The 23,682-nt window shown below is 44.3% G+C and overlaps 1 protein-coding gene across 1 annotated transcript in view; it reads left to right on the top strand.

Moving 5' to 3' along the window:
• meis1a (Meis homeobox 1 a) overlaps positions 1-23,682 on the top strand; it is a 36,809-nt gene that overhangs the window by 5,138 nt on the left and 7,989 nt on the right. Inside the window, exons 3-9 of the mRNA XM_079278391.1 lie at positions 1,142-1,283; positions 2,088-2,138; positions 2,248-2,298; positions 3,038-3,184; positions 4,653-4,764; positions 10,496-10,641; positions 19,106-19,182. Coding sequence (XP_079134517.1) covers positions 1,142-1,283; positions 2,088-2,138; positions 2,248-2,298; positions 3,038-3,184; positions 4,653-4,764; positions 10,496-10,641; positions 19,106-19,182 — 726 coding nt within the window. The remainder of the gene's footprint in view (positions 1-1,141; positions 1,284-2,087; positions 2,139-2,247; positions 2,299-3,037; positions 3,185-4,652; positions 4,765-10,495; positions 10,642-19,105; positions 19,183-23,682) is intronic.

The following is a 23,682-nucleotide window of genomic DNA, read 5'->3' as shown; positions in this document are numbered from 1 at the left end:
CTTTCCATCGTAAAAACATCATTAACCGCGTCATGGCATCTCCTTTCATTTCAAAGCTAATGACAATCAACTATATATTTTTGATAAAACATTTTGACCTCGGCATCAACACAAGACCGGATGCATGAATCTGAATGTAAATTATATTTCTTCAGTTAAATAGAAACATGTTTGTGAAAGGGTTCCTTGTTATTCAACGATAAAATGGAAGCAAAATAGAATTCAATCCAAGCTTGAATTAGTTATGACTCTAAACTACTTTAGTATTGTTTTAACCAACTTCAAAGATGCGTCGAACGAGTCCTTAATTTAAAAAACAACACAAACATGTAACGCATGCTTTTATTTTCCTGTTTAGATTACGGGAACGTTGTTTTTAGCTTTTAGTTTCTGAGCAGACTCGTATCACAATAAACAAATGAGATTGACTTCCTGGAGTCAGCGTCGCCTTCTAAATGTGGAAACTTACTTTTTACAGAAATGTAACCAAGTTATTTTTAACTCGTCATTGAGTTTCCTTTTGCTTGATTTTAAAAATGTAGACGCGGTAAATATATCTATTTTGAACTTGTGTGCTTTAGCAGAGCGGGTTGTCCTGAGTTAGCGGGACAGTATATTAAAGCTGCGGCGCATCAGCAGCACCTGCTTTGTGCTTCATGACAGATCCAAGTTGTGCTTCCTCCCCGGATTTCTTTAAAACATCGTCACACTTCCTACCGGTGGTACCGTGCAGATAGTTTTGGTTTTATTTGTCAAGATTTTGAGATTTCTTCATCCGCCCCAAAACAATGTTTGTTTCTCCACTGATTGGACGTACTGAAGAAGTAGTCCCTTTAAAAAGTATATATAGACCTTGTGTTTTAGGACACCGTAAAGAAGTATAATCATTTATGTTTTATACAAACGCAAGTCCATTGCCTTCATTGTATAGGGGTGAAAGAAATCTAAAGGATTTTAATTGTGTCCTTTTTATTTGTTAATAGAAGTCTCTAAAGATTATTATTCTGAATCTTGGAGCCACTTGAAGGTTTCTGGGAGAGTTTGAAGCAGCAGGAAATTTGTGTTACAGTCTGAGCTGACCCCCTCCCTCCCCCCTCCCTCCCTCTCTCTCTCTCTCTCTCTCTCTCTCTCTCTCTCTCAGACATCCTTTATTCCCTCTGCTCGCACTGATTTTTGAAAAATGTGAATTGGCGACCTGCACGCCGAGAGAGAGCGGTGTGGCCGGAGGAGACGTCTGCTCCTCGGACTCCTTCAACGAGGACATCGCCGTCTTCTCCAAACAGGTACAGAAGCACACATTTCATCCACGTCTCGGAGTTATTGCAGAGCAGATCTGCAGGATCAGACGGGGCCAGGGCCGGATTAATCCTTGAGGGGGGCCCCTGGGCCTAAATGAGCTGTGGGACCCCAACGACACCCTTATGATCCCACTTTCTGTGCATTGTGCCTTTATTAGCCCGTGATGAAAGTGCTCATTTTGTTCACTTAACAAACACTAGAAACGGTGTGTAAACACTGCACTACGACTAAATAAACCGTCAGGGATGCGGGAGACAGAAATTACGTTTGCAGAAAGCGTGAAAGCTCCGCAAGCGCTTTCGCGGTGCTCGGTTATTTTTGTAACTAGGTGCCGGCTGAAGAATGCAAATAAGTCAAATTAGGAAGTCAAATACTGTTAACATGTCTGAGGATTTTAGAAAGACGGCCAATTTGTTTTTTAAATCATTAAAAAACAGGAGATCTTAAAAATCTACATTTGAGTAAATATATTGCCATCCAAATCAACGTGTTTACAGAATGTTCAACCTTTGTTTCGTTATAATATAATTAGTTGTTTAAATAGTTTGACTATAGTTGATTAAAATGTTGCATGTTTTGTCTGTGGAGGGTTTTTTTATGGAGTTTTTTCCGGTAACACTCCGGTAATGTTTTGTTCTGGCGTTTCGGAGAACAGCGTGTTGAGCATCGTAGCTCGGGCACCAGCTGTGGAGGCCAGGGCCACGGAATAAACAGGGCCTCAGGGTCCGGGGCCACAGGCCAGTGGACTGTGTTGTTTAATGACTGTAATACTTTTGTTCTGTGTCTAGATCCGATCAGAAAGGCCTTTATTTTCATCAAATCCAGAGCTGGATAATTTGGTGAGATATTACTCTGAAACTAAACCGTTATGATTGTAAATACTATTGTCTTATGAAAGTGTTTATTTTGGTCTCATTTGTGTATTATTGTCTTTTGTTTCTTTTGCAGATGGTACAGTCGATACAAGTGCTGCGCTTCCACCTCCTGGAGCTGGAGAAGGTCAGATTCTCTCAGATCTCACAGCGTCTGTTGTCGAATATCAAGTAATGAGATTAACGCAGCAAAGATGTTCACTGTGCTGCTCATCCAAGTTTAATCCTCAACAAAAAACAGTCATTTAAAATGATTCCGATACCACTGTTATGTCCCTAGAATTTCAATATCTTTATTTAGTTATAGACCTACGTGCAGTAGAAGCATACATACCACAGTGCTACAAAAAAGTCAAAGTATTCACCGGCATAATGGCTTCTCTTAGAGTGTTTTATTGTTATGGAATATCACTTATGGGTACATGCAATATCTGTGTAATGTGTCAATGTAGAGCCAATTTTAGATACTTTGTGTACTACTAGTACTATCCTACAATACTGCATCATATGATTTTAGTATAGCATGTGTTTTTATGAAAGCAGAAAGTTTTGAATAAATGTAGTGGAGTGAAAAGTACACAATTCCCCTTTGAAATGTACCTGAAGTAGAAGTATAAAGTAGCATGACATGGAAACGGTAAAGTACAAGTATGTCAAATTTGTACTTAAGTACAGTACTTGTAAACTATATAATAAACAGACAGTACATATATACTGTATATATACATATATATATATATATTTTTTAAACTATTTTGGTCTCTTATGGAACTACAGCTACTGAGACTCTTGTAATGACGGAAAGTGTTTTTAAATTGTACTGACTGTGTTAAGATGTTTCATCTTCGTGTACGTTTTACTTCCAGGTTCATGAGCTTTGTGATAACTTCTGTCATCGATACATCAGCTGTCTGAAAGGGAAAATGCCGATCGATCTGGTTATGGACGACAAAGACGGCAACAAATCGGACAGCGAGGACTTCATCAGGTCCTCGGGGAACAACATGGATCAGGTGAGCTCACCGCCACTTCCTGGAAACTGACTACTGCCCCGCTCTGTCAGGCACTGTTCCCAAACTCAACGCGACATTGTTGGTCCGGTTCAGGAGTTCCTCCATGACAATATCCTCAGTCCAGGTCGCCAGTTAATTGTTAATTGTTTGTTTTGTATGTTCGTAAATTACAATAGTCGTCCAAATCCCTGTTCATTTAATGATATATTCATTTATATGTCACACAGCCTCACGGCACACACACACCTAAGCCCCGCCCTTAGCTGCCAGTAGCTCCTTTGTCATTTGTCCATGGAATGAATGCCGATTGTAACATTTCCCACTGAAGACACAAGCCACATCTTAGTGGGTGTTCGTGGGTTTTTGTCCAGTGGAAAAGGGGCATTAGAAGGCCCGACACTCAGCACCTTGTAGCCGCTTCGTGGCGACCCTCTGGTTCTCCAGGAGGAACTCGAACAGCTTACAGAACTCCTCTCAGCCTGGACAGCTCAGACAATGAGTCCGGCCCCTCGACAGGAGTTTGGTTCCAGACCCAGTGTTATGCATAAAGGCGAGCCCAAATATATCCAGTTGTTACCGCTCCACCTCCTGCCACGAGCTCTGGTTGCTCAGAGAGGTGACTCACGTTCCACACCTTTGAGTTGAGTTCAGACTGTTTTGTCAAACTATATTATTCCATTTTTTGGCTGCAATCTAAGCGGCTCTGCAGGGTTTATTTAACAAAACTGAGATGTTGAAATCCCCCAAAAAAGGGAAAATGGAATATGAGCAGTGTGTTCATCTGTCTGACCGCAGGTAACACACGCACACACACACACACACACACACACACACACACACACGCACACGCACACACACACTGATCCTTTTTCTTTTCTTCTCTCGGACTCGTGAAGGCTTCTCTCTCTTAAGCGGGAATAATAGCGGTGAAAAGTCAGGTTGTGTCTGTTTTCCGAGCCAGCAGAGCAGGTTTTAAATCAGCTCCCAGCAGCCACTTGTCAGGCCTTTTAACCCTTTAATCACCCAGAAGTGTGAACTCCTGCGGCTTAGTGTCGGATGACCAGCAGCTCCAAAGCGCTGGTTTCATTTTCAAGTGCCTCCGGTTGGATGATACACTGATAATCCTTCTTGTTGTTGTTTTTAAGTCTCCGTCTTTGTGACTGCAGAGCCCTCGTAGATGAGGTGTTTCCTCAGAGATCACCTGTCAATCAAACAGAGTGGGTGGGACAATGATGCTCTTAAGTTTGTTCAGGTTTGACTTTCTGTGGGTGGCGCTGCTCTGAGTCTGAGCCCCAAAGAGATATCTACTGAATGTCTTTGCAAACTACATCATAAAAATCATTGTTAATAATATCTATTTACATGGTTTTGACTTGCAAATTATTTGTTTTACTTGTTGTAATTAACCATTTTTAGTCTCACTGTAAATGTTTCATGCTTGTCCTCCTGTGTCTTTTCCTCCCTGCAGAGCTCATGGAGCAGAGATCACGACGACGCGGCATCGATCCGGTCGGCCGGGACGCCGGGACCGTCCAGCGGTGGACACACGTCCTACAGCGGAGACAACAGCAGCGAACACGGTGAGAATACTGACGGAGCTCCACATCCACCATCCGTGTTTGCACATCTTTATGTTTTACAAATACCACACTGTGAAAATACGCACTACAATTAAATGTCCTGCTTTCAAGATGTTTTTAACTCCTTTATAACCAGTTATCCAGTTTAATCTACACCAATGCATCATTGGTGAAAAGTACAATATTTACCTCTGAGATGTAGTGGAGGAGAAATGTAAAGATCCATAAAATAGAACCTCTAATATGTACTTGGTTGCGTGTGTGTGTGTGTGTGTGTGAGAGAGAGTTTGTAAAGGGTGAAAGAGGTTTTCCGACATGTTAAACATCTCGTGAGTTTGAAAATAAAGGGAGACGGTAGAGAGAAAGAGGGAGTGAGAGAGTGATGAAGGCTGACAGACGATGTGAGCAACGAGCCGAGCTGGAAGAAAGGGAGCTTTATGTCCCAGAACACACACACACACACACACACACACACACACACACACACACACACACACACACACACACACACACACACACACAGAGGGGGAAACAGAAATACCACAGCATGCAGTGAACACACTCACACTGAAACGGGCATTAACAGAATTCATATATGTTCCGATTTTACAGTGTAAATACACAAAAAGTATACTTTGTACAAGTAAATATGCAGTACACAAAGTATATACAGTGCTGTGTATGAAGACATGGACATAAGCGTTTCACAAAATATGTTTCCATCTACTTTTACTTCATTTTGGTTTAATTCAATTCAATTCAATTTATTTTTGTACAGCCCAAAATCACAAATTACAAATTTGCCTCAGAGGGCTTTACAATATGTACACGTTTGACATCCTCTTGTCCTGGAACCCTCACATCAGAACAGGAAAAACTCCCCAAAAAAAACCCTTTAACGGAGGAAGGACCAGGGTCCAGATGAAACCATGCTCCATGGAACCTGTGAGCATGGTTTAGAACCTGTTTAGAAAAATGCACAGCTCTGGCTCCATGCTGCTGGTCTCAGTCCAGCCGGTTCTGTTAGCATGCATCTGCTAGCGGGCCAACTGAAGCAGGTCCTGTGGTTTCTCTATCTGCTGCCCACAGTCACAGGTTCACACGGCTGTGGGGGCGAGTCTGACCTTCAACAAACAGGCTGAGTTTGATTCAATGGGAGATTTGTTAATCAAGCGTTTACAGTCCCAACGTACATCAGCCTTAATAGCGAGACAGACTTCGGCTGTGTGTTTCTTTTCCCGCTGGTTTCTGTTTCACAAGCTTCCTAATGTTTTTTGTCATTAAGGATTTCTTTCATCTGTCGTTCTGCAGAAATGTTCCTGTGGTGTTCTGCTTGTTCTATGAGTGATGAGTATCTGCTGCTTTACTGGACAGTAACATCTGAATGCCATTTCATAGCAAAGACTGCTGTTATTTTGTGAACTTTCAACAACTCTGTTGGGGGTTTTGGACAAAAAGCCGATGGTGCTAATGGAAGTTGTTGAATGCTGATGGCGGCACGATGGCGGTTCTAGAGATGGTGAAGTCGGTCAGTCGGTCAGTCGGTCGGTCGGTTGGTCGACCATTTTGGTCATTCGAGACCCTCAGAGGATGAATCCCTTCTTATCTAGCGCCACCGTAAGGTTTGTCTTCTTTTCAGTGAATAGTCTTAACTGTTTGAATGACTGCCATAACATTTCGTCCAGTTATTTATGTTGCCAAGAATAAATCCCACCGACTTTGACGATCCGCTGACTTTTATGTGAAATATCTCGACATCTACTAGATGCGAGGCGATCCCCTGAATATTTATCTTACCACCAGGCTGACCAATGTGGTTTTGGATGGATTGCAATGAAATGTTCACACATTCATGTCAATGGTTTTGCACGTTACCGCAGTCTTGAGAAGGAAGGGGCGATCGGAGGAGGGTTCAGCTGGTTGGATGCAACTAAATCCACTCTGGTCCTCGAGCTATATTTGAACCATTGTAGAAGTGAAAATGATGGCGACAGCACAATTATTGATCAACCTGTTCATTGCAGTTTCCATCAGATCTTGCAGAACTACTGTAAACAGCTTGCTTGTTGGATACAAAGCTGTGGTTTCGTGTTTTGGGGATAACTAAAGCTACAAGAGTTTGATCCACTGTCACACCTCCACTTGGAAAGCAAATCTGCTTCATCAGACGGTTCCCTGTGACTGGACGTATCAGCAGCCAGACCTCAAGCTGCTTCAGCTCTCTCTCTCTGTTGGCTGGTAGATGTTTAAGCATCGCTTACACACAGCCAGCTCCCCGGTTGACCTCGGCAACGGAGCCAAATGTGGTGAATAAGAGATTTCTTTGACGTTACTGAAAAACCTCAGTTCGGCAGGACTTCAAATGACATCTGCTAACTCAGGAGCCAAAGCCAAACTCTCCAGCATTTTTGGCCGCAGTGCTCTGTGTTAATTTGCCATCCTGGGGAACATAAACAGAGAAACATGTCCTCAGCAGAGACGACCATAATACTGTCACTTTGAATGGGCTCCCTCTGTCGTAGAAGAGAGAGAGGAATATACACTTGTTTGCTTTCTCTCCATAAGATGAGGGGATTTCAATCTCATGTCTGTATGTTGAGCCTACAGCTAACCAGATTCTGTCCAAAATTCAAAGATATACCAAACAACACCTCTAAAGCTCCCTGATGCACACCCTGTATCTTGTTGTTTCTTCTTCTTTATTGCTTTTTTGGGGTTTATTTTACCGTGGTGTTGAATTAGGTATTGAGAATCATGTAATTTCACTGGTATTGGTATCAAATAAATTTCTGGCATCATGACATCCCTAAATTCTATTGCCGTTCAGGTAACGGCAGGTTGATAAATTAAGCATTTTTAGACCAATTCGGAATAGTATATATGATATACTTTGGAATAATTGATTGTACATAATAACCTCTGCAGCCGCATAGGTTGATGAATGGGCTGTAGTGCACTAAATGGCATAAAGGACTTGGATGGCCACATAATTATTAAGTGTACTTTTGGTTTGTTTTCTTTTTTTCCTGGTTTGAGCTCCTAGTTCCAACAGAGATAAAACTTTATGTTTCATACAGTTGTGTTTCAAACAATGGTGCACAGAGTCGGCTCCATAAAGAAGAATGTTTTTCCGGGTTTGGTGCGGAAGAACGTGCCCTCAACCCCACCTATCGCATCCGGGATGAACTGGAACACTGTTAGCCCAACGTGATCACGCAACATCAGTGTTGGACCTCACTCATGCTCCCTTGCAGCCATATTCAAACATCTGGTTTAACAGCTGGAACCGGACGAGTGCAGGCTTTAATCCATGGTCCAGTGTCCACATACCTTTGGCCGTATTGTGTATTTAGCGCCAGTCCAACCTCCTATACGTCTTTAAATCCCCCCAGCAGGACACGTTGAGTTTCATCTCCGTCCGTCTCTGTGTTTTTATTCCATGTCTGACCTCAGCAGTGAGGTCACCTTCATTAGAGCGTTGGATTGGCTTCCAGTCGCCTGACCCCTCCCACCGTCAGTAGAAGATCAATGGTCCATGGTGGAAAATAAAGACTCTCTACTTCTCTCTCCCTCTCCAGTGAGCGTACGTCCAACCGACCGCGGATAATAAAGTTTCGTACAAACAGTTGTTAAAGAGCGCAGCGATGGAGGAGAGGAGGCAAGTCGGCACGACCGGACTGCTTCGTGTGTTTGTTTCTCTTTATCGCACACGTGCAGAGCAGAAAGAGCCTCATCATCTTCATCATCTTCATCATCTTCATCATCTTCATCATCTTCATCATACGAGCAGGACTGTTGGAAGAACACTTTCATGATTCTTTGGCAAACTTTTTCTTCCCATTGGCATGGCTTTTGGTGAAGTTCAGGTGGAATGAAACATAATCATATGGTGAAATATTTGGTCAGTTTAATTTCTAAAAAGACAAACGCACACGAAGCTACATTGTCTCGCCATGAAGTCGTTTATCACTCAGTTGTTCTGCATCCTATTGGTCGTGGCTGTCACACAGCAGAGATAAAGACGACGTTGGTCCTGATTCTACTGCTTCTAGAATACTTCTCTTTCCTTTGAAACACCGCATTTGTCTCCAGACATTATAATTATGGTGTTATTTCCATACACCTGTGTTTTTGAACACAGGTGTAATTTACAAAAATGTTGCACCTTTCCTTTTAAATGGAGTACTTACTGGCACTAACTCGTGCATCTAATTTTGTATCAAAACATCGAAGCAGAAACGCCAGACATAAAGAAAAGAAATACAATATATATATTAATCTTGGCTGAGTTTGGAAATGTGCATTTTGGGCTTCCAGGTGCTTGATTTAATAAGTCATGTTCTATTGGATATTTTCACATTAAAATAGATGGAAACGCGGACTAATCCACATTTCGTTTTGCAGGAAATTCATAAATTTGCTGAAAATTCGTGCAACATTTGAATGGAAACATAACTGATGCGGCGGTGTGAGAATATTTGAGAGCATTGATGGCCGGTTATGTTCATTTCACTTCTTCTCATCACTTCTTTGTGTCTCTGCTCGTCATCTGTGCCCCCCCATGGCCCACCTGCCCCCCCCATGGCCCACCGTGCAGCTTTGACTGAATCGTCCTCCATCATTTTCTGTCCTTCTTTTCATCACCCACGATCTTCGTTCCCTTCTCCTTTCACTCCACAGGTTGTTGTGAAGCCGAGTTGTCACAAACCATTAGCAGGTTGGGTGGGGCCGCTCTGTCTTTGGCTCTCTAAGGAGAGAGGGGGAGCGCGGGTGGAGTGTAAATCAGCCTCGGGGAGCTTGCGGTTCAGCCTAATGAGGCTGAGAGCTTGTTTATGGAGTTCCGCATCATTTTTATGATTATTTCCACCTTTTCAGGCTCTGCTGCGCGGCAGAGTTCTGCCTCTGTTCGGGTGGAGGGAGGGCCAGGTCCGCCGCTGACTCCGAGCAGGGCGGCAGGACCTGGATCTCCTGCTGCAGGTTGCCGGGGCCTGTCGCCCTAACCTTGGTCCGGCGCTGTTAAAAAACACGGAGGAGAAAATGAGCCTCATTAAACGGGCACAGAAAGTGCAGTAAAAACACCGGCCCGGCAGCTTTCAGTGGGTTTTCAGTTGAAATGAAAGGGAGGGTTACAAAGCAGGGCAGGCCGGCGTTACTGCAGGGTCACCAGCTTGAATCCAACTGGGGAAAAAGAAATCTGTGCAGGGAAAGTACACCAGTAAAGGCACGTGTTTGCTCGGCACCTTTTTAATGGGCAGAAAAGTGCTGAGAGGCCTCGTGTGCACCGGGCGAAATGTGCTAATGTTAGCTAGCTGCATAGCAGCGCTTTGCAACCACAGGAAAATATGGTAAATATATACACTTAAACCTCCCAGGAATATTCAGTTCATAGCCAATGTGCTCATTGTTGTGAAAACAGTGAGTTTCTTTGTGTATTTAAAGCGTTTTTATACTTAAAGAGTATATTTTCTGTGTGTTTTTCCAGAGGAAATCAAGCGATTGTGTTTTTTTTGTCTGTTATGTGAAGGAGGTGCGTTAAAACTGACATTGGGTGTTGAATTGCTTTTTAAAGGCTAGTTTTTAACATGAGATTTAGGCCGGGGTGAAGTTATTGACGTTAATCAGATGTGTACCAACCAGCCCTACATGTTTGGTATATTTGGAAACATCTGTCTCTTGCCGTGACTGTAAAGTAATCACGCTTCTTTTTTTTCCTTCCCCGTGTGTCGATCAGGTGACTGCCTGGACAACGGCGCGGCTTCTCCCAGCACGGGCGACGACGACGACCCCGACAGAGACAAACTGCACAACAAAAAAAGAGGCATCTTCCCCAAAGCGGCCACCAACATCCTGAGAGCCTGGCTCTTTCAACACCTGACGGTAAGTGGCACTTTAGTGGCATTTTCTTACCATTTTTCGAATGAGAGCAAGACAACGTCCACTTTGTCGGCAACGTGTTCTCACAGCTTGGACCGCTTGACCGCCAGAAATATTGTCGCAGTTGTACGCCTGCCGTGCCGAGGTGTGCTCTCAACAGTTGACCAGTTTGAAAGTTCCCAGGTGTCGAGAGTGTCTGGCTCTACCGTCTCGCTATAAACACTTAATCAGCACTGGTGGCTGTTTTCGGAGGAGCGAACCCGTGACCTCCCACTTCTGTGCTGACATTTCCGTCCATTTGAAGTTGTGTTGACCTTCTCACCCCCTACCGTTCTGCCCTGCTTTCCCACCTGCTCACAACCCGGGGACGTTCTCAGTTTGGGGTGATGACCTTTGACCTGTGCTGTGGTCCATGTATTTTACCTGTGGGCTCTTCAGAAGCGTAAGCAGAGCTGTGAATTTATACAATTATATCAGTTCTGATCGACTTAAACTTCAGGGTTTGGGGGCGAGAACCAGCTTAGAATTACAGCTTGTTTCTAATATTCATAGGACTGAAATAAGGGTCTTGGGCACAGACGTGCAAAAGGCCTCATCACCTCTCCTACACATGTGCCTATCACTCAGACTTTATAGATGTTTGGCCTCTTTTTGTTGTCGTTTTGGTATTTTTGTAGTACTTTCTTTGTCTGTCGTTGTTCTGTGTCGCTTTGTGGTTGTTTTCCCCTGTAAATAGTTTCTTTGTCTCTTTGCAGCTGTTTTACATATCTTTGTAGTCATGTTGCGTCTCTTTGTGGTTGTTTCGAGTCTTTTTGTAGTCATGTTGTGTCTCTTTGTGGTTGTTTTGAGTCTTTTTGTAGTCATGTTGTGTCTCTTTGTGGTTGTTTTGAGTCTTTTTGTAGTCATGTTGTGTCTCTTTGTGGTTGTTTTGAGTCTTTTTGTAGTCATGTTGTGTCTCTTTGTGGTTGTTTTGAGTCTTTTTGTAGATATGTTGTGTCTCTTTGTGGTTGTTGTTGTGAGTTTCTTTCTTTTTGCAGTTTTACAGCTCTCTGTACCTTTTTTTTCTTCTTTGTGTTAATTTGTACCTTTTTCTCTTTTAGATTCATTTTTTGTCTCTTTTTAGTTGAACTGCATTTACATTTGTGTCTAAAGCGCTTTACAGTTTGCCACTCGTTCATCAGTACGCCGGCCTAACCAATCAGGAGTAACCTGGTTTCAGACTCAAAGGAGGAATATGAACTGGACATTTTCCTTTCAAGAATAACCGGAGTTATTTGTAAATGAAGAAATATTTGATTTTGTAGTTTGACAAAATAAAACGCCCATTAGTATGACAAACAAGCTCATTTTGCTAATTTGGATGATTATGTAACTGTGAAAGGTTTGTCTGCTCGGGTTTAGACGGGGTGTGTCCAAAGGATTAGAACAAGAGTCACTCTCACCAGAGTTACATTCATATCTTTCTGCTTATCAGCATGAAACATAAACCAATTCTTAATCATTCTGAAAGTGAGAACGTAAGAACCTCAAAAAGGAAAAATGACTTTTTACGAGCGTGAAACTGAAATGAATTGTCCAGTAAAGGTGGGAGGACCGGCTCAGTGCTGAGAGTCCCAGCAGTGACTGACTCATAGGTTTGGCTGAGGCCAGCAGAACAACCAAACACCCTCCTCCTCCTCCTCCTCCTCCTCCTCCTCCTCCTCCTCCTCCTCCTCCTCCTCCTCCTCCCCCCCCATCTCCCCCTGCTTGCCTCCAAACATGGAGAGGCTAAATCGGTTCCTGCTCGACGGGGGTCGGGGCCGCCGCCAGGACTTTTAGCTGAACCTGGAGGACAGCGAGTCCTGCAGCAGATGGGAGGTGAGAGGAACGGCAGGAGGGGGAGGGAACACTGGTACCTGAGGGAGGGAGGGAGGGAGGAAAGGCGCTAGCTGTTGGAGGTTAAGGTTGAATGAAGCGCTACAGTGCGTTCAATGCAGGAATCAAAACACCAAAGTAGAGAAAATAATGACACAACATGGAGGCAGGTTTGAAACAAGAGGTATTAAAGAGATCTATAAAACGTTGACGTGTCAAAAGGTGACTGATATTGCAATGAGTGTGAATCATCATACATTAAAAAGCATTCAACAACATCCACATAACATCTTCAGACTGTCCAGAAGGAACTTACATTCTGTGTTGATTGTGGCGGTCCCTGTGGACGTACGTGGTAGTGTTTCAGAGCACCAGAGTCCCTACTGCGGCAGGGTCCGACAGTCGGACCCGCTCTCTCCTGGTTCTGGTTCTCCCGTGCCTCCCTTCCCTCCAGCGGGCCTAGCATTGTGGCCTGGGCCTCCAGAAGATTGGTGTCGCTGTTCGCTCCCAGCGGTGATTTCATCTGATTTTACCAGAACCCGACCGGGTGGCATCGATGACGAGCTTGAAGAATAATATAGTCGTCTCTCTGAAGATCACATAGAGGCGTCAGTATTACATTTCAACGGTTTCATAACCAGTTCAACGTTTCTCACAGTGACTTTAAGAGCATTTTGATGCTTGTACATCTGTAGTGGAGTAAAATTAGGAATGTCTGACTTTTCATAGTTTTTTTTTTTTTTACATTTATTACATGCAGTAATACTCATTTCAATACTGTGTGTGTGTGTGTGTGTGTGTGTGTGTGTGTGTGTGTGTGTGTGTGTGTGTGTGTGTGTGTGTGTGTGTGTGTGTGTGTGTGTGTGTGTGTGTGTGTGTGTGTGTGTGTGTGTGTGTGTGCGCTCATGTGTACACTTCTAGAAGAGCATTATAACTCTTTTGAACTGACAGCCTGTTTTTGATAAGTCCTGCAGTCGGACTCTTTATTATCGGCCTGCTTCAATCCTGATGGACATGGTTACCGTGGTTACACAGAGTGGTAATGGAAACGTTAGGGGAAGCAACATGTGGAAAATGTCCGATTCAGGAGAGATCATTGAGAGATAAGTTCATCCTGATCCGCCCTGAATCTTTGTGTCTCGGGCCTCGCAGTAGCAACGCTGCTGACGTGCGTGTGTGTGTGTGTGTGTGTGTGTATGCGTGTGCATTTGTGAAGTCGTACACAAACTCCAGCAGCCTTCTCTGAGCCACAGCTCATCAATGCAGAGCCACAAACCGACACACACACAAACACTTCCTGCTTTTTCCCATTTTTATTTCATGTAAAAGTGGAAAAAAACAAATGGGAAGCATCCTCCCTGTTATGTAATTAGTTTGTAATTGACCTCCCTCTCGCTCACAGATGTTTGCCTCCTTAAATAACTTCTTTATAAACCTGCATCACAAACCGGTGGTGGAAGCTTTGTGTGTACATTTGTTTACAGTCGCCCCAACTCATTAAAGAGCTGCTTTGGCTTACAAATTACACATGTGACTCCATCAAACCAGCTGGAAAGACTTTGCACGTCCAAGTGCTTCTCAGCACGACGACGGAGAAGCAGAAATTGGAGGAAAAAAAACAAAAACACGATGGTGTCGGTATGAAGAGACGAGAGAAAATGACTCCCAAACTTCAAAGCGAGCGGCACAATTACAGAGTCTTCACTCCGCTCGCCTGTCGGCCGGCTGAGGAATGGGCCTCCTGAGCCGGGCGGGACTGATGAGTTAGCAGGAAGCCCCGGCGCTGACCTCGCAGACCCCCTGCCCTCCATCCATCAGGGGTCAGAGGGCACCGGGACACCTCCATCCATCCATCCATCCATCAGCAGCTGTTTACAGACGCAGGGCTGCAGATGTGGGTGATGGCGAGGCCACGGCGACCCACAGGCACCAACACGTGTTCAGCTGCCTGCCGCCACCCAGCTATATAACCCCCCCCCTTCACCAGCACCACCACCTCACTAGAGTCGGGACCGTACAACAGGGCTCGCTCTCGTAACGCCATCAGACATCAAACGCCACCAATGTGAAATCCACCATCGCATCGCAGGCTCTGTCCACCATCGTGTTCTCATGTTGGCCAACCTGTCCTCCATCGTTCCCACAGAACCATCTGCTCACTAAACCTGCCGGTGATTGTGTTCACGCACTCCTCCAAACCTAAAGACCCAAAGGATTAAAATGTGATTTCTGCGATCTGCTGCCGCTTCGTCTCTGCTTCAGTGTCTTTTTATTGCTCAACAAATGTGGAAGAAATGAATGAATCAGCAAAAAAATAGCAAGAATGAAAATCTGAATGTTTTTTTTTCAGAGCTGCCTTCCCCGTGTGTCCTGTGTTACTTCAGAGGACTTTCCGTGCAAGTTGCCTCGCGTGGACGAAGTCAATGTGTGCAAGTCTTTCACACAGAGTTCAAGCTTGGTGAACCTCGAACACATTTGTGCTGTTGACCGACATCATGCCGACTTCACGTTTCTTTTAGATAAACAGCAAAAGCTCTTTATAGCCTCGATGCCGTTTGGCACCATCCATTTTTAATTTAAACCTTTCCAGAGTAAGAAGCGCTGTTACACGGCCTATCTTTCACACTGTTGTGACACAGGAGTCGGTGGTACAAATACGTTTCTTGAATAAACAGTTTGAACCTCCAATGAATCCAAGGTAGCTCACGTGCTAAGTGGCAGTTAGCAAACCAGCTAGCTCCGAGAGATATTGGGACCGTGATTGTGATTTGAATAGTGCAAGAATTCTCCCGGCTGGTTAATGTGTTAGCGATTAGCCTCTCAGCTAATGGATAGCGCTACTTTCTGACGTGACAAGAGCTTAAATCATCCGGATAAACTAAGAGTTCACATGCAAGTATGTGATGAGATGCTGCTTGTGCTGCAGCCGCTTGTATTTATGAAGGGAAAGTATATCACAGATGTTTGAAACTCAAAATCTTTAACTGCATTTCATCCACACAAGGCTAGTTCTAGAGTTAGTTCAGAGTAAGTTCTAGATTTAGTACTAAAGGTAGTTACTAGTTTTTGTCTTCGAGGATTGTGTAGTTCCTGGTTTAGCTCTTGGCACTACATTTAGTTATAGAGTTGGATCTCGTGTTTGTTTTAGATTAAGTTCTAGAGTTAGTTGTAGATTAGTTCAAGAGCTCGTTCTATATTTAGTAGCTTAAGTCCCGGCCCCGAAAAAGTCTTCAAGGAATGTGTAGTTCCTGATTTAGTTCCTGTGATTATTTGTTTAGGTTCCAAAAGCAAACTTGTTTTTGTGACTTAAGTGTTTCTAAATCTGTTATCAATACAGAGTTTTAGATTTAAGTTTCCTGTAACTGATATATATATATTTCTTTTTTTTTATGAAGTTGCTTTTACTAGAAATACTAATGAAGTGTTGAATGCATATGTCTCCTGTTCAAGTAGAAACATAGCAGCAGATTTAGGAACAAAGGTCAAAGATACAGTCTAACCAGGTCGGATATGATGTTTTTTACAAAACTGTAAAGTTTTCCGTGAACCAAATCGCCCAAGTTTCTTAGCCAAGAACAAAGCACCCAACGATCAGGACTGTGGTTGGTCTGAAACTCTCTGGATTTGGTTAAAAATAAAGGCCACTGTGAACAGACGTCCGTTTCCCCGCAGTGTGAGGACGGCTGTTCTGTGGCTCCCTCACCCTGCAGTGAAAACATCATCCATTACCTCTGTGACAGGCCCCCCAGGGACCCCAGGGCCCGGCTCTCTGTGGGGGTCGCCTTTATTGACCTCTCACCCCCCCCCCCCCCCCCACACACACACACACACAAAAAATGTCCAGCATGTGGCCACATACATCACGGAGCAGCCTTTCTTCCCTGACAGCGTAAATGAGCGTCCGTCAGATAATGAAGCGAGGAGTCGAGGCCAATCAGAGGACAGATGGAGGGAAAGATTTCGAGCTGTCCGAAAAGACGGATCAGGAAAGAAGACGCAATTTAAAGTCGCCTTCAAATTAACGACTCAACAATACAAAATGTTCCAACTTTCTTTTGCTTTCTGATCATTTCTTTAATTTCCAACCTTTAAATTGTTTCAGAGGTGGACAACTCTGGACCAGTGCTGACGTGTTTGTTAAATACTAACACACACACACACACACACACACACACACCCTAAATGAGTTGTAATTACAGCCTCTTAACAGCTTTACTGGGACACTAAACAGCAACACCTTCCCCACATCACAGCGGGAAATAGTGTGTTTGGAGGTGATAAAGAATTGTCCCCGGGTTTTGTTCAATGGACACCACAGCCAGATGTCACAAGTGTGCTTTGTTGTGCACCTTGTAACCACACCCAGTGATGTCACAGTGTCCTGGAGTACACCTGTACGTCACTGCAGCAAGATGGGAAACTAAAACGAGCAAAAAGGAGATTGTGGTTTTGGCAAATACATCGTGGTTAGGCAACGCGTAAAGGTTTTAAAGCTACTACGAGCAACTATTCACTTCTGTTCGGAGGAGGAGACGCTGCTGCCGGGCGTGGCTGAAGGAGTTTCTGGTTAACCCGTTACATTTTGTATGATTTTGCACGGAATCCGATGTCGAGCGTTAATAATAACGATATAGAAATATGAAGTCATGTAGAGGCATCGGGATTCAATTGTTTCATAACCAGTTAAAAGGTCCTCACAGTAACTTTAAGTGTCATTTGTTCTGCTCAAATGAATAATCTGCGCGCTACTAAATTAAGCTCATGAACCTCACAATTCTAAACTCGTGCCCGATATTACATTGTTTGGATAAACTCTATTCACGGCGAGACGGCCGGCCAGCCTGCTCTCTGCTAACAGGATTATAATTGTATGACGAACAGGTGGCTTCAGATTAAAACCCTGAGTGGAAACTCTGAAATTAGACCGGGAGGTGGACCAGCCCTGAACCGTGCACCATGTGTTTTCACTCTCGCCTCGAAGACTCTGCGGTTTGGAACATTGAAGTTGTTTTTCGTGCTGCGTGGAGATTTTATGTGACTGAATGAGCAACAAGAGCGGGATGGTCCTGACCCAGCAATGTGTGTGTGTGTGTGTGTTGCCCAGGTTTAAACAATCTTCATGTGACGCTCTGAAGGTCCGTCACTGGCTTTGTCTCGTCCTTGTTTTGAAATCGGAACAATTAAAGCGGCGCCCCGGAGGGAGCTGCGACTCTGTGGCTGAAAAGGCGATGAAACGACCTCGTGATTATCGCTCTTTGTGGCAAATTAGATGCAGTTTAGGCCAATTACCTGCTATCAGATCACAGGGAAAGCGCTGCAGTTTTGGCAGAGGGATGGTCAGGGCGGAGGAAAGGAGACATCAAAGACTTTCCCTCCTCACCAGAGAGACATGTGGTGAGACGTCTGGAGTCGGCCCGAGGCTGTTTGATTGGCTGGCGATAGTTTGTAGTAAAACCAGGAAGTGATGTGCGGTGGAAGAATCTTCCTGCTTTATGTCTTCTCCTTTTCTGTCTTTCGCATGTCGGCTCGGCTGCAGTGAAAATATATTAACGCTTCGATTATTTCTCTTCACACATTTACAAACTGTGGTTTTATTTTTTCATTACTTCAGACCCGTAAAGGAACAGGTGTTCTAAGCCTTCACTGACATAAAAAAGTATAAACTAAAAATATAGTTTGAAGAAAGATTTAGCAGTGAAATGTTCTGCTGTTGGACTTGGCTTTAGATAATGTCGATATGGTAACTTTCATAAATTTGTTATTGTGAAAATATGTGAATTCATGACTCTTCTTTTGATTAAACTACTCCAGGGTTTTTTTCATGAAGCTAAAACCTTCTGTAGAATAAAATTCCCTCTTTTTGTTTCCCTGCTGCGCTGCGGAGAAGAGACGCGTCCTTCGACAGCCACAACCACCAACAACAAGCCAACATATGGCTGCCAGGATGACATGATTTCACTAAAGCTCAGACTGCTGACGGGGAAGTACTGGGAAGTCATTTTACCGCAAAAAAAAAGATCTGTTGATTTACAGACGTCACTTTCCCAATGCGAGTTTATTCGGGAAAGTCTTGTTGGGCCCCATGGCGTCAGGTGACCGACGCTGAAGTTGTAATTCCACCGTTTTGGCCACTATGTCAAATTTGCTACAAAGCCGGACGCTCTTCCTGGGGGCTTGGTTAGCGTTGTAAGATAACGTACGAACCGTTGAATGAGGACACATTGAATCAATACCTACAACATCTACAACATAACATTTGAAAGCATAATAAACAGACACGCACACACACACACACTCCAGGGATGGAGCTGTGCAGCCTCAGGCCTGTTCTGATCCACTACTGTTAGAGAAACAAGCCTGAACCAACCCCCAACACACACACACACACACTAATTAACGGGCGCTCTCTCCACTTGGCTTCCCTCTCTAATTGGCTCACCATTTCTTCCATTAATTATGCTCCATTTCATATCCCCTTAATGAGTCTGGCCCCGCCTCCCTTCTGTAACGCTAATGAGCAGCTTTCAGGCTCACACTAAAAAAAAACAGAAGAAGAAACAACCCGGTGATGTTTTGCAGTTTGTTGACACCTCCGTGTTTTGTCCCTCTGCAGCACCCGTACCCGTCGGAGGAGCAGAAGAAGCAGCTGGCTCAGGACACCGGCCTCACCATCCTGCAGGTCAACAACTGGTGAGTTGGCGACGTTGCCGATGCGGCGTTGTTGTTGTGTGTTTCCAACCCTCTCCCCCCCCCAGAGGAAACCTAATTATGTGAATTAGATCCTATGGGGTTGCCCCTTCGCCAAATATCCCCCAATTACAGTTACAGAGGGGAGGAGGCGGTTAATTGGAGAGTTAATTGGAGCTTGGAGGCAGAGACCAGTAGGAGGTTGTCATGATGTGTTCTGTTTACGGACACGGAAATGAAAACGTCAGCAAATTACACTGTTGGGGATTTAACCACACCGTTTAATCCACCTAAACTTAAAGGGCGGGTTGGTAATCGTCCTCAAAAGCATTTTTATCTTTGCATTCAGACATGATTCAAATGCTCCGACAAAACGAGAGAAAGGTGTCGTTGGCTGCTGCCGGACTGTAAATGGCCGTGTCAAACTGTGGGCTTAACAGCTGTGAGTACAACCAACAGCCATGTTACGTTAATCTTGATCATTTTAGGGGAGTGGCTTTAGAGGGAGGCCTGACGGGACGGGGTGTCAGTGTTGCCGACTTGGCGACTTCCTCGCCATATTAAGCGACTTTTGGAGCTCGTGCTGCAACACTGGGCTGAGTTTTTATGTTGGATAACTTGATGATTTCTCAAGATTATCAACTCTAGCTTTAAAGGACTGATGGTTCCTCAGGTTTTATCCAATTAGAGCCATTTCCACCGCGTTTTTTCAAGTTTTGTGACCTTTTTGAGAGCTTCTCCAGGAAGCTTTCAGGGTTCAGAACCTGGTTCCAGTTTCCATTTTTGTCCAAGTTCATGCAACTAGAACGTGAACGTCCTCCGCGTCAGAAGCGATTCTAGGATGTGAAGACTGTTCAGGAACAACGCGGTCGATCAGCTAACGAGACGGAAGACGAGCGAGGACACGGTTCACCGCGTCAGACGACCTAAATGTTCATGTGCTTCCACGAAATGATTACATTTGTTGACATCACGGAGGTCTTATGTTGAGACTGTACAAACACAAACTAATTATTTGAAGAAAATAAAACCGCACTTGAATCAAGTGGATCAATCACCTGAATCAAAAAGAGGTAATTAAGTATTTAGATTTTATATCTCCATGTATTTTGCATGAATTATAAACAGCAGACGAGTGCACGCACACAATCTGAGGCATGTTATTTGTATCATGACGTAATTTAAATAAGTATATATACTGAACTATATATATATATGTGTGTACTGGACCCATTAGTCAGACCTCCGCTCCCTCTGAATATTTGGCTGTTGCCGTGGTAACGCCTCTGGAGCAGCTCGCAGTGTTTTCCCTGATTCTGCAGATTCGGAGTGAACGAGCAGAGACGAAGGCTGTAAATCAAGCTTTGATCCGACCGCTGTTTTATACTGCCGGAGTGTGTGTGTGTGTGTGTGCGTGTAGGTGTGTGTAGGTGTGTGTGTGTGTGTGTGTGTGTGTGTGTGTGTGTGTGTGCGCGTGTAGGTGTGGGCACTGAGTGGTTGATATGGGGTTGGTTCATTTTGACTGTTATAAAGATGCTTGAATTTACAGATGACGTCTTCCTCTCCTCTCATAATTTCCTTTGTTCCCTCGTTTCCTCTCCTTTCCTTTTATTTCCTTTCCTCTTTTATTTCCTTAAATGTTTTCCTCTCATCTCCTCCCTCTGTTTCCTTCCCTTGCTTCCTTATATTTCCTCTCCTCTCCTTGTTTCCACCCTACTTGTTTTTTACTTTCCGTGCTTCCTTTCATCTCTTTTCCTTGTTTCTTTTCCTTGCTTACTTGTAGTTCCTCTCCTTGTTTCCTTCGCTTGCTTTCTTAAATTTCCTCTCCTTCACTCTTCCTCTTCACCTTTTCTCTGAAAGGGGGGGGGGGTGTTGAAGGCAGTTGGTGTAAATGGCATTTTCATGTCAAACAGCTGGACTGCTTTATTTAAACACACCCGTTGTGGAGGGGTGAGAGGGTGAGGGGGGGGAGGTAGGGGGGTGGCGTACTGACCTGAGAGTGACACCCAGGGTGGGCGGGGCTTAGCGACTGTTTTACAAGCAGTGTGTCAGCGAGTGTGTTTGGTGATTGTGGTTGTGTAGCAGCTTTGTTTAAAACCTCAGTAGAGGAGACCGACTGAGGAGCAAACGCCCTCCTCCTCCTCCTCCTCCTCCTCCTCCTCCTCCTCCTCCTCCTCCTCCTCCTGCAACCTGAGGGGCTGGAGGTGTTTTACTTTTCCCATGTAATATAGATATCACCTTTCTTTAACTAGGACGTTAATGTAAATTTAGATTTAGACGTGAGGTCGATGTTTGCAGCCTCGCTGACACCTGATGGTCACATCAGTGGAGGAAACAAACTTCTCAACAGCTGCAGGACCAAACAGAAAACAAGTCCAGAGACGACAGAGTCAACACAATGTTTATTTACAATAATTGAGTGCAACTTTTCGACCACAGATCTATGACTGAATGAAGAGAATGAAAAGTGAACGTGTGGAATCCAACAGTTTGCTGAACCCAAGTGCCAGTGATGCGTGGTACGAACTCGTTGGTGTAATCAGCTGTTGGTTTTAAGTCTCTGTCTCTTTTATGTTACATTTATTTTGTTTTGTTTTGAACTATTTGCTGTTTTTGCTTTGAAGTTATTTGTGCTTGTATGTGAGAAACCAGCCCAGCATCATGACAGGTTGTGAAACAGTCACATATTTTGGGTGCAGGGACATAAATTGTCTGTTGTTGTTTTTATAATGACAATGGAAAGTCAATTAGGATCTTTTTTCGTGGCGGACACACAAATGAAATGCATCCACGTGATTAAGCAACAGTTGGAGCAAGTGACGTGGTTTTTAATATTCAAAAAGAGGACTTTCATTGGGCGGGAGGTGGTCCAACAAACGAGACTGTGCTTGACACCGGGCTGTGGTGTTGTTGTGGTGTTGTTGCCTCAACCTAACTTTCGTTTGAGAAAAACATGGACAGTTCGTGTCCCTGAACACGAAACCAGTGGATCACATTTCAGGACGATTTCACAAACTGTGTTTGAGAAACATCTCGGCCAGGACGCCCTCAGAAAAGAGATTTTAAATCGTAGCAGAACCATCCAGGATCAACGGAAGGTTAAATACTTTCTCAAAAACAAGAGAGAGACCAGATTCAAACGGTACCTGAGCTCAGTCGGGTGCCGTGTCGCACTTTATGGGTCGTCTGGCTGCAGAAGAATAAGCGTCAGTGTTATGGAGGCCGGGGGGGGGGGCAGCTGATGGTCAATGTCTTTGTGTGTGTGTGTGTGTGTGTGTGTTTATGGGTTGACAGCTGTAAACTCAGCCTCATGGTGTGAGGGGTCATGCGTAGGTGAGGCTCTTGACTCTCTTATGGAGGTTAAAGACTGACGGTCAGATGATTCCATTTCTTTCCGCCTCAACTTGAACGACTTTGGATTTATTCTTATTGTACCAAATGAACAATCCAACGAATATGAAACAATAACATCAGAACATGACATGATTAATTGTCCACAGCTGCTGAGGTTAAACCAAACTATGAGTTATGATTTTCATCCCAGGAATTAATTATTGTAGAATCACAGAGGATCCTTCCTCGTCGTGGACGTGAATTATCAACAGTTTCGTTTCTCCTTTTGTAAACGGCCCAAAGAGGTAAAAGTATTGAGTGTTGACATTAAAAAATAATTTACTGCAACAGAAACATGTTTTCTGTATTTGTCTTCTTTCGTTAATTATCTTGTGACAGATAATATATGTTCCGGTCGCAAAAAAAGTCTTTACTTATGGAACCAGTATACTTCTCTCATCTATTTTCTCCTTATTTCTAAGTATTTTGTATTTTTAGAAGACAGTTTTTCAAAGAGTCTCTCAAACAGCATTTAAAGCATCACGTGGCGCTAAAAACCAGAGGGAGTCAATTATTTGCGTGTTGTCAGAACTTCGGGGAGGAAACTCCCTCGAGACCCGACGATGTCAAATACTTCAGTGAAAGTTGTTCAGCTTCCTGTTGGAGCTGATGCAGATCCTCCTTTACTCTCTAAAAACTCTTCTGTATTTCACTCTTCCTCCTCCTCCTCCTCTTCCTCCTCCTCCTCCTCTTCCTCCTCCTCCTCCTGCTGGCCTTTTTTTTACTCCCTGAAAAGGCTGCTCTGGCTTTTGTTTTCCTGAAAAGGAAACAGGGTCGTCCCCCCACTTTTACTTTTTTTCTGTACCCCCTCTCCTCCCTCTTTTCCGAACAAGTTGAAATGGAACCATCCCTGCCGGGGGTGGGGGGGGTGGGGGGGGGGGGTGTGGAGGTGGTTGTAGGGGACATAAATCAAGTGGGGAACCACAGAGCTTTCACTCCGGGGCGGGTCGGGAGGGGTCGGCAGGCGGTTCAGAAGGCTTTAAGCTGAGGAAGACCAGGCAGAGGGGAGGCGACAGGGGGAATATGGGGGAGTTAAAGGGAGGAGGGGGGGGGGGGGGGGGGGTCACAGAAGGTGCCAGGTCATAGGTCACGCATACCAGGATGATGGCT

This window comes from Melanostigma gelatinosum, assembly GCF_949748355.1.
Source record: "Melanostigma gelatinosum genome assembly, chromosome: 11".
Taxonomy (NCBI): Eukaryota; Metazoa; Chordata; class Actinopteri; order Perciformes; family Zoarcidae; genus Melanostigma; species Melanostigma gelatinosum.
This window is presented reverse-complemented; position numbering and strand designations above follow the sequence as displayed.